Genomic DNA, 11,806 nt, shown 5'->3' on the forward strand with positions numbered 1-11,806 from the left:
CGCGCATTCGATTGGACATATTTTTGTCACATGATTACAATTGTTGTCAAAAGTTACAAAAGTCACATGTTTCAAAACTAGTTAATTATTTTACAGCGAAGATTTGTTTTCGGTAAGTATTTTTAAAAGTTTACTATCCCTAGTTCAAAATATTTCAAATTTAATAGAAATACTATTTCAATCTTGACCGAAATATAGATATTTTATTCTTACTCAATATTGTTCTATAATTTATTTGTTTTCCAGTGGCTCTTGTCTTATTCAAGGATTTGTAAAGTGTCACTTTACAAATCCTTGTCTTATTTTAGTTCTTATATTTGTGTGTGCTATACATGTGCGGTAAACTAATGTTACTTAAATTATTAACATTAGCGCAAGTATTTGTATGTGTCATTGATTATCCCTGAGACTACTATAACATATATGTGTATCCGTGTACGGTTAATACAAGGCCGTAGCGCACGTTCTTTTAAAGTGAGGCAAATTCGCCGAGCGGAGCGAGGCGAAAAATTTTTGAGCCTTTTTTTTTAGGGGGTTTGGGTGCCTGAAACGGGAGAAGCTTATTTCAGCATTACTATTTATAATAAAAAAAAAAGATATAACAGAAATGTGGTTTTTTTTTAGCAATCCTAGTAAGTAACAAATTAAGTTTCAACTTATTAAAGTTAATATCTGTTGGTCAATCAAAACTTTCCGATTCTCCTGTGACCTGTACTATCGAAAAGCTTCAACACACGTTCTTATGTATATAGTTATATATTATATATTTATGTCCAATAGCAAGTTATAAGCTTCTAAAAGACAAGAGTATGTTATAAGCATCAATTAATATGTATATTTGATATACATGTCATTAACGGTTAAACCATAAGATTAGGTACAGAGAGGACAGTAGACCAACATTCCGTTGGAAGACATTTCAATCTACCTGGACACATTATTCTACCAATTTTTAAGTCATTGGTTTGACCTACTGGGGTTCGAACCCACGACCTACCGCACTAGAATCAATGGAACACGCTAGCATACAACCAGACAATGCTGATCATAATAGTAAAAAGAAAAACGAAAAAAAAAATAAAAAAAAACAAAAATATATTTCATACTTTTATAAAAGATAAATAAAAATCATGAATTGCCTTATACATAAAAGACTTCCATAGAAAAGGCGCTTCATGATTTTGTTTAAATTAACTATAAATATTAATTATTGTATTTTTGGTCAATGAATTATTTTATCGATTAACATTTGTTGTTCAGTGAGTTGATAGTGTAAACATTGGTATTACTATAGCGTTATCGATTCAAAAATAAACCAAGGAAAGTAATAAGCCAGCATACTTATAGGTGGTGTTTATACCCATGAATTACCTTTTCCCTCTTTTTTTCTCTTAAAGATTAGATAAGATAAGATAACTTTATTAGCACTAACACATTGACAATAAATGGTTATGGCAACAAATTGAAGACTAACTACAATAACATATATACAATGAAGGAGTGACAGTGGATAATTATGAGAGAAATATATAAAAAAAAAAAAAAAATGAGAAGCATATACAATTATTACAGAAATCAAGTACCTTTTAATAATGAGTTTCTCACCAACAAGCATTCATTCAAATAGTTGACAACAATTTTTAATATTGTTTGGGAATTACTATTTAGAATTGATATAAGCAAGTTATATGATAAGGAAGGAAATTTGTTGTTCAATAGAACATTATTTATTTTTTTAATAAGGTTATATCTCACATATTTATAGGAGGAACATTTTAAAAGAAAGTGAAGTTCATCTTCAATGTCTCCATTGTTGCAGCAAAGACAAAGAACCCGTCTTCAACCAGTTTTGTAACGACATTAAGATTTGTTTCAATTTTTTTTATTTTGATTTGTCACGATTCGGAACACTTATTTTTTTACAGTCACCGCTATGGTAGAAGCTGTAATCGCTGCTGCATAATTGGACACACTGTATATAGTGTGCAAGTAGATAATTTGAAACTCGAAACTCGCATATTGATAATGTAAAAAAACATAATTAAAAAAATGACACTTCTAAAGTTTGGTCGTCGTTTCAAAAGTGAGGCATTTGCCTCATTTGCCTCCATTACGCTACGGCCCTGTAATACCAGTTAACTCGGTATCAATTAGTCCGCAAGTTGAAAAATCCAAAGATACATTATATAGGCATTCATTGTATTTTAACGGATCACATGAAAGTTAATTTTTAATGTAATGAAGTTGCGAAATTGTACACATATATGTTTTGGTGCTAAAGTAATTATAAAAAAAATCGGGAAAACGTAAAACCAATTAAAGCTATAAAATAAAAATGTAATCGCGTTAAATGTACTGTAAATGAAACACTCAAATTAAAAAAAAAATGCCAGTCATCAACACCGAAATCCGTTATAGTTAAAAGAAATAAAACATATAAATCATGATAACCACTGACGATGTTTCGGATTCTGAACAGGCATGGAGACATGATGTGGCGAGGTTGTACTAGCTTTCGTTTGATCTCGGCACTTGACTCGGAGTTCCCTCTTTTAATCCCGATCAGTTGAATAATAAGATATATGGAGGTATTTTCAAAATGACATCACATGTAATTTTCCTTAGTTACATATTAATAAATCCTAAAGGACCACGTCTATAATATCTTGTTTTTAAAAAACGCACCGATTCACCAAATTGTGTATTTTTTTCTTCCTTAAGATCTATAGTTTATTTTATTTTTTTTTCGTTCCAAAAATTCATATCGAAACATTCTTATAGTTGTTAATGTCTGTGTCATTTTGGTCTCTTATGGACAGTAACTGTTGTCTCATTGGCACTGAAGCATACCACATCTTCTTTTTTATAATAATAGTCTCTAATTTTTATCTAAATATCATACGGTGTTGAGTAAGTGCGTCTTGGTAAGCTGATCATAACTGAATCATGTTATAATCATTATTTCCTGGTTTTCCAATGCATACGTGAAACAAAGTACTATAAATGTCACGGCTGAAAATCTTTCATTGCAGGTGATAAAATGTTGACCATCTTGTCATTCTTAGGACCAGCTGTACACAGCCAGCTAATGAAATATGGCAGTAAGTAACTGAAATAAATTGTTTTGCTTAAGTTTAATTCATGATTTCAGAATAAACAAATTTACAAACGTAGTCAGGAGAAATCAAGACGTGCATCCAACGAAATTGTCAAAATTGAGAGATATAGATATAAAATAAACATGAAAACATGTTATAGGTTGTATCTCCTATCTCCTATCTATGTGCAGAAAAACTTAATCTATGCATACCAGCTATCGGCGACGTAACAATTATTGTCAGAGGAGACGTTATCAAGGACGTCACAAAGAGTGAGGAGACACTATCAGGGACGTCACAAAGAGTGAGGAGACGTTATCAATTACTGAATTAGCTTACTAGTTTTCGTCAACGTAAAACGGTCTTAGGGAGGGAGAAAGACCACAAATAGCACGATAAAAGAAGATTGTCGGAGTTTCGTTTTAAAAAAAATATCGTAAAATACTTGTCGCCGTTGACACAATAATGTGAATAAAAAAAAAGGTTGACATTGATGCTCGCGGCTGATATCCAACTACATCAATTTGTAGACTGAGTTGAAACCCCCAATACCAATCATATGTATGTGTAGAAAAAACTAAGCATACCAATTTTCTCAGTAAGTTTCAAATGAAATGTAAGTTATTTATTTTTAAAGCCTTATTAATACCTATTCACATACATGAGTCATGAAAATACATTATAAGTTGGTCTTTCGCCAGTTTATAAATAGTGAATTATATAAGGCAAACATATGAGGTTGATGGTACCAAACGGACTAAAAAATATAATAAAACGAAGAATAACAGACAATACCAAGGCCAAACTGAATAAATACGACGAAAGGGCAAAAAAGATCAAGACTGAACAACACAAACTCCACAAAAAACTGTGAGTGGTCTCAGTTGCTCCGGAATGGTTAGCAGATATTTTCAACTGACAGCCACCTTTCCGCGTGTTGCTAAGTGTAATTAAGCGAATGTCACAATCTAGTAAATGTGGACAGATATATTCCATTCGTATTAGAAGTATACTCGGATAACTTCCCTGTCAAAAAAAGATTCAATTGGCTATTCGTGTTTTGCTGTTATTCTTTTTCTGATATGCATGTGTACTTGAATGCTCTAGTGAAATCTCTGTCACAACGTATTTGTTTCTTTAGCGATATCTGGGAACAGTTTAATGAATGTGTTCCTTGCGATACAAATAAAGTAAATTACAAAATTATTAAAATCCTTTTTTGTGCATGTGATAGGTTAATGTGACTATAAGACTGACAGCTTTGTTCATGTTTCAGTATTTGACCCTAAAAGACACAAAGAGACTTATACAGATACATATGATTTATTCGGATTTAAGCTGGATAGTTCAACAAGTCGCCTGCAAAACAGCCTTCCGCATTCTATACAAGATGCATTTAATGGAAGTACATTGGACAGCACATCTAGTGAAACCAGTAAGGAAAGATATGTACGTGGTAAAATAAGCCCTGAGTTTGGCCCTTTTTAATTGCATTGACATAAATTCAACATTTTATTCTTTTAAAATTATTCTTTTCTTGTAATAAATGAAAGGGGCTACATTCTTTTGATATGTTCAGCTCACAAATGGCACGTGTGGATAAAGATTTATGGCAGAAGTCATTCCAATTTTTTCTCTTTTTATTTTAGAATGGCATAAAATCTATTCTTTCCTCAACAAAAGATACTGAAGATATAAATGTATTGGAAAAGAAAGTGAGCTTTGCCTCAGATATTTGCATAGTACATGAATTTGAACATGACAAGAACGAGAGAGTTTTAAGTATGTCAACTATAGCATCAATGGGATCGGAACTTATTCCTGATCAGTATCTAATGTTTCCAGAATTGAATGACAATAATAATGTGAGTTAAACATTTTAGTTGATAAGGAAAGGAAGGTAAAATTAAAGAATACGATTGTCAAATTTTGAAAACTGTATGATAACCTCAAGATGCCTATATATAAATGAGTTGTCTTACATCGGTCATTGGGTTGCTATATCATTGACAAATAAACAACGCCTTATAACTTTTTTTCAATTCCCATGAAATACAAATAACATAACCAATAAACGCATTACAGTATCAATATGTAGCACAGATTATGTTCCTGGACAAAGCATAACAATTTATACAGTAGTACACAGATAGAAGGGGGCCCAACACTATGTGATATTCTGAAATTGGACACAAGTGAACTGCAAGCAGGGAATGTGTAATTGATATACCGATTTTAAAAATATACGAACAAAATCAATTTTAAACTCCGTTCACTCGTTACAAATGTATAAATCTGGGACTATAACGGCAATTAAGGTATGCAGTAAAATACCTCAAAGACAAATACGTAACATGTTAATGTAGTGGTATGTTGTATGCATGGTATAGTACGGAAGACGATAAGGGCCATTCAAAAAAAAAAAAAAATTATGTCGTAATTACGACGTAGCATGTCGTAATTTCGACATAACATGTCGTTATTACGACATCGCTTTGTCGTAATTTCGACATAACATGTCGTTATAACGACATCGCTATGTCGTTATTTCGACATATCATGTCGTAATAACGACATCACTATGTCGTTATAACGACAAAGCTATGTCGTAATAACGACATCGCTATATATATATATATGTATTATGATTGCCAAGAGACTAAGTGACACAGAAATTAACAACTATAGGTCATCATAATGCCCCCAATAATTAGAAAAGCCCCACATAGTCAGCTATAAAAGAGGGAGATACCAGAGGGAGAGCCCCCGAAATGCTGTTTGTCAGACAGTGTTATTAATTAATTATTAGCTCCCTTGGTAAAACTCCAAATTTCATATTTAATGTATTTCATTGTTAAATAATTTACATGAAGCTTAATAAGTATATATATTTGTTAATTGCATAGATTTTGCTATTTGAAATCATTGGTTAAAGATATTTATTTATATTGTAAAGTTTAATATTTGCATCGTCGCAAAATCTTTGGTTACCTTCTTTGAAAAGATTCAGTGAGAAACTTATATATTTTATAGATCCCATGTAATTAAATCGACCGAGTTTGTTAGGCGTATCAGTCATTCATACCAAGGCAAGTCTACCTATCCATCTCCCATTAAATAAGTGCAAACTTCAAGGCTTTTTGTAATAAGGTTGAATTGAAGTAATGATTGCTCTAATTCTACATTCAAACGGTGGGCACGATGTTCCTACAACGCCTAGAATTTAAAACAGAATTTTCGAAATTTCATCCGCAAAACAAAATAAAAATAAACGAAAACACGAAACAATATTGTAACAAATTCAGTATATGTTTTAAATTATGTTTTTACAGCTCATGATCATATACTAAGTAATATCTAGTATATTTGAGGATTAAAATAAGAAAGCTATGTGAAAAAAACGGATGTCTAACGTTACATTTATGAAAAACTGTTTTAACTCTTATGTATAGTGATCCTATTTCTTATTCTCTGATCTTCTTGATTCTTGGCAGGAACAACGACATGTGTTGGTTCTCTGTGCCGTTAAAGCCGTTATTTTGCCAAATTTCATTTGACTCGATGGCTGCAAATTAAGCTGGAATAAGAAAAATGTCCAACGACGTTTTTCATTAACTCAACGACTGAAAGTGAATTTTATAAGTAGATATAGCAGAAAATGAATAAAAAGAGTAAGACAATAATAATGTCTAACAAAAGTACAAATATTTGCCTCATGTGAGTTCAAATATTGCTGATTCAATAAAATCTTCTCTACACAGTCGTTTTTCAAACGGTAGCCATTTTGTCCAAGTTGATATTTCATTTTTTAAAGCAGTTAACGCGTATTTTTGATAATTGATAAAAATAAAAGTTAGATACACGAAGAGTAAAAAATGCCAAGATTCTTTTCTTATTACCTACACATTTGGTTCTAAAAGGAATAAAATGCTTCCACACATTACAAAACGGTAGCCAATTTGTCCAAACGTCTGAAAACGTCTAAAATCCTAAAGACGCTAATTTCCGACGTTACATGTGCTAAAGTTTCAATTAAATGTTCATGATAATTAAAACAAATCGTGTTATGAAATTTGGAAAAAGAGGTTGATGAGTGCTGCCGGAAAAAAAGAATAGTGCATGTTGCTATAGACTCCGCCCGGAGACATAGGTTCGACACAGGTTAAATTTTGCAATTTTTATTAATCGTTTATAGCTTTTAACGATTTATTTAAAAGAATTGGGAAATGGGGAAAACATCCCATTTCATGAACTTCGTCGAACTTTTGCAAAGACAAACTGGAGACACCAAGACAGTCCTCTAAATGTAAAATACGAATTGAAATTTATGTTACGGAAGTACTCCGAAATAGATCATTTAAAGTCGTCACTTCAGTAAGGTGCAATCACCAATATTAAAAGACTTAATACCAGTTCACGGAATGTTTTACTTCGCGATTTGTCCTGCTATTCATGTTATAACGGTCGTGATGAAAATAATTCCTGTACTAGCGAAGCCGGAACTTTTCATCAATATAAACTTGTGCATGAAATGGAGGTAATTGAAAGACGAATCCCAAACAGCGACGAAAACCGTTTCATCGAATTAATAAAAACCCGGGATTATATTTGCCGTTTTCGCGGACGATCCAGGAGTAGATTACTATATTTTAGAATGTATATCAGAAGTTAAACGCTATAGATGACTTGGGAAATAAAGCCAAGGTTCAAGTAATTGAAGGGGTGTATTTCGACAACTTATGTGCCAGGGAAAATACAATTCTATTCAAATTTAACCAAGGGTAAAAATGTTCGATTTACTTGCAGAGTGTCAGATATATTTGCATTGGTTGAATTAAGATATAGAAATTTTACAATGACAGATGATATGCACCTTGAAAGTTATAAATCCTAAAAAAAACCAAAAATATGGAAAACCGTATACATGTACTTCCGTCCCATCTTTCCTTTCTACATTACTTGCGACAGTACTGCATTTTTAGTTGAAATAACTTTAATTTCCACAACTCGAGGTAATTTTTGATAAAATGACATCACAAAACGAACAGAACCAGAATCAACCAACAATACAAAAAACAGAATAAAACTTGCAAAATTAAACCAGGTCAAAAACCCTCTTCGACGCCGTATGTTAAAGTGTAATGTCGTGTTGTAGGATTATCGTGCCCAACGTTTGAAAGTAGAAATAGAGCTTTCAATACTTCAATTCACCCTTATTACAAGAAGCCATGTAGTTTATGCTTATATAAAGGGAGATGGAATGCTTGGCATGCAATATCAGTCCTCATAATTTCCACGTCTTACTTGTTTACTTCAAACTTGTCTGACTGTACAGCCCTTCCAAGGCAGATAACTTCTAAAACTTAGACGGGATTTAAAAATATATAAGTTTCTCACTGAAGGTATCCAAAGAAGGTAACCAAAGATTTTGAAACGATGCAAATATTAAACTTTACAATATAAATAAAAAATCTTTAACCAATGAATTCAAATAGCAAAAGCTATGCAATTAACAAATATATACTTATTAAGCTTCATGTAAATTATTTAACAATGAAATACATTAAATATGAAATTTGGAGTTTTACCAAGGGAGCTAATAATTAATTAATAACACTATCTGCCACACAGCATTTTGGGGACTCTCCCTTTGGTATCTTTCCTTCCTCTTTTATAGCTGACTAATCGGGGGCTTTTTTAATTATTGGGGGCATTATGATGACCTATAGTTGTTAATTTCTGTGTCATTTAGTCTCTTGGCAATCATAATACATATTCTTTTATATATAGCGATGTCGTTATTACGACATAGCTATGTCGTTATAACGACATAGTGATGTCGTTATTACGACATAGTGATGTCGTTATTACGACATGATATGTCGAAATTACGACATAGCAATGTCGTTATAACGACATGTTATGTCGAAATTACGACAAAGCGATGTCGTAATAACGACATGTTATGTCGAAATTACGACATGCTATGTCGTAATTACGACATAAAATTTTTTTTTTTGAATGGCCCTTATCGGCTTCCGTAGTATAGAGCTCATCACCAAACACCAACACAAATAATCCGGTTTCATACTTATCCACTCAACACCATTCAGTAGTTTTACAGTGAGAAGTTTATTTGATGTACTGTGTATTGCTCTATGCTCATTATTAATGCATGTTGGTTTTATTTTTTTACACCTATATTTGCTGTTTGTTTCAGAATCGTTAACCAAAAGCATTTGTGTTCGGTTCGTCGGAAAAACACTGCTCTGACCACAGATTAGCTGACCACCTATAGACCAAAATAGATTATACAGAAAGAATACTAATTTATGGATTATTTCTAAATTTTATATAACGTAGCCAACAGTCAAATGATAAACGGACACACAAACATAATATATAGAAGACTCAGCATACAAATGTGCAATATAATAGTAATAGTAACAGATACGATATATAAAACCTGTACTCAATGTACATTAAAATTAGCTAAATGTTGCAACGTATTTTACTGATCTGGAAATGAAGAGTATGCACTAGCCAAGATTATGGGACAGTATAAACAACTTATACTTCGAGAAAGACAAAAGAAGAAACAACATCTCTGAACTTTGCAAAAGTCAAAGAACTCTAAATCATATATAAAAAAGAAACAGCTCTAAACTACAAGCAAAAGACCAGAATCTATAAATTAAGAAAGAGACAACAGCTCTGAACTTTGCAACAGACCAGAAGCTATATTAAGAAAGATACAACAGCTCTGAACTATGCAAAAGACCAGAAACTATATTAAGAAAGAGACGACAGATCTGAGCTATGCAAAAGACTAGAAGCTATAAAGTAAGAAAGAGACAACAGCTCTGAGCTATGCAACAAACTAGAAGCTATAAATGAAGAAAGAGACAACAGCTCTGAGCTATGCAAAAGACTAGAAGCTATAAATTAAAAAAAAAGAGACAACAGCTCTGAGCTATGCAACAGACCAGAAGCTATAAATTAAGAAAGAGACAACAGCTTTGAACTATGCAAAAGACTAGCAGCTATAAATTAAAAAAGAGACAACAGCTCTGAGCTATGCAACAGACCAGAAGCTATAAATTAAGAAAGAGACAACAGCTCTGAGCTATGCAACAAACTAGAAGCTTTAAATAAAGAAAGAGACAACAGCCCTGAGCTATGCAAAAGACTAGAAGCTATGAATGAAGAAAGAGACAACAGCTCTGAACTATGCAAAAGACCAGAAGCTATATTAAGAAAGAGAAAACAGCTCTGAACTTTGCAACAGACCAGAAGCTATAAATTAAGAAAGAGATGACAGCTCTGAACTATGCAAAAGACCAGAAGCTATCAATTAAGAAAGAGACAACAGCTTTGAACTATGCAAAAGACCAGAAGCTATAAATTAAGAAAGAGACGACAGCTCTGAACTATGCAAAAGACCAGAAGCTATAAATTAAGAAAGAGACAACAGCTCTGAACTATGCAACAGACCAGAAGCTATAAATTAAGAAAGAGACAACAGCTTTGAACTATGCAACAGACCAGAAGCTATAAATTAAGAAAGAGACAACAGCTTTGAACTATGCAACAGACCATAAGCTATAAATTAAGAAAAAGACAACAGCTTTGAACTATGCAACAGACCAGAAGCTATAAATTAAGAAAGAGACAACAGCTTTGAACTTTGCAACAGACCAGAAGCTATAAATTAAAAAAGAGACAACAGCTCTGAAATAAAAGCTTTGCAGTCAGCAGAAAAGAAAGTTGTCAGTCAAACAAAAATTTGAGAAAACCTTAAAAAAAGAAAAAGAAACGGTTAAAAATTTATGAAATGCTGGATATCTGCATTTGACAAACTGCTGTATGTAAATATTGAAATATGCGCCGATTGTCATATACATGGACAATAAAAATGTGAATAGAAAAAGTGACTTCTTTACGATTTTTTATTGTAAACTTGGAACTGGCAATGTAGCATGTTACTTATAGTAATTAAAAGGTTGTTTTTTTCTTCAGAAAAACTTTATTAGTAAAAATAATATTGATGACAACGAAAACAAGTTAAAAATTGCTTGCAAATGCTCCTCAAAAAGGAAACTTACAGAAAGCAGTATACGTACTTGCTCATTGCAAAGGTTTTTTTTGAAATCATTCAAATGGTACTAGTAATTGGAAAAAAATAATTGCAGAATCAGATCATATCGAAATTGACCTACACAAAAGGAAAACTTACGGAAAACTACTTTTTCATTGCAAATTTATTTTTTGAAATTATTCAGTTATATTTATTTGGAAGAGTAACTGCAGAATCATATTATATCGAAATTGACTAGTATTTCATGATAGGCAGTGGACATTGTATGGTCTTACTCAAAGATGAACTATAGTGCTCTGCATTTGATTTTTATACTATGAATATGAAGACGTTGCTTTAAGGGCACCAATGTTTTCGATGTTATTAATAAAGTGCTTTTTTCCTGTGAAAACAGACTGATGAACAAACAAGCAACGATGTGCAATACACTATCATTAATAACAACAAAACAAGTAATAAAATTGAGAATAGAAATGGTGAATATGTCAGAGAGACAAAACCCCGGCCAAAGGCCACCAATGGGTTTTCAATACAGCGAGAAAATCCTGCACCCGGAGGCGTGCTTCAGTTGCCCCGAAACAAAATGTGTACTAGTTCAGTGATAATGGAC

General features: G+C 32.4%; 1 protein-coding gene across 2 annotated transcripts; it reads left to right on the top strand.

The window, feature by feature from the left end:
* Positions 1-19: 19 nt before the first annotated feature.
* LOC143049863 (uncharacterized) lies at positions 20-11,441 on the top strand. Of its 2 annotated transcripts, XM_076223629.1 has the most exons (5): positions 20-112; positions 3,033-3,101; positions 4,375-4,547; positions 4,748-4,963; positions 9,319-11,439. In XM_076223629.1, the coding sequence occupies exons 2-5, from the start codon at positions 3,041-3,043 to the stop codon at positions 9,325-9,327; spliced, it is 459 nt and encodes a 152-aa protein (XP_076079744.1). In that variant the 5' UTR covers positions 20-112; positions 3,033-3,040; the 3' UTR covers positions 9,328-11,439. The 2 variants fall into 2 exon arrangements, with proteins under 2 accessions (XP_076079744.1, XP_076079749.1); XM_076223634.1 differs by lacking the exon at positions 4,375-4,547 and having other exon boundaries at positions 9,319-11,441.
* Positions 11,442-11,806: the final 365 nt, after the last annotated feature.

This window comes from Mytilus galloprovincialis, chromosome 1, assembly GCF_965363235.1.
Source record: "Mytilus galloprovincialis chromosome 1, xbMytGall1.hap1.1, whole genome shotgun sequence".
In the NCBI taxonomy this organism is placed as follows: Eukaryota; Metazoa; Mollusca; class Bivalvia; order Mytilida; family Mytilidae; genus Mytilus; species Mytilus galloprovincialis.

What these genes read in the sequence shown, in the direction of transcription:
- LOC143049863 (XM_076223629.1), top strand. Translation starts at nt 3,041, where the DNA reads ATGTTGACCATCTTGTCATTCTTAGGACCAGCTGTACACAGCCAGCTA. An exon ending in CCAGCTAATGAAATATGGCA is followed by an intron (nt 3,102 to 4,374) that starts GTAAGTAACTGA and finishes TTCATGTTTCAG; the next exon opens with TATTTGACCCTAAAAGACAC. An exon ending in AAACCAGTAAGGAAAGATAT is followed by an intron (nt 4,548 to 4,747) that starts GTACGTGGTAAA and finishes TTTTTATTTTAG; the next exon opens with AATGGCATAAAATCTATTCT.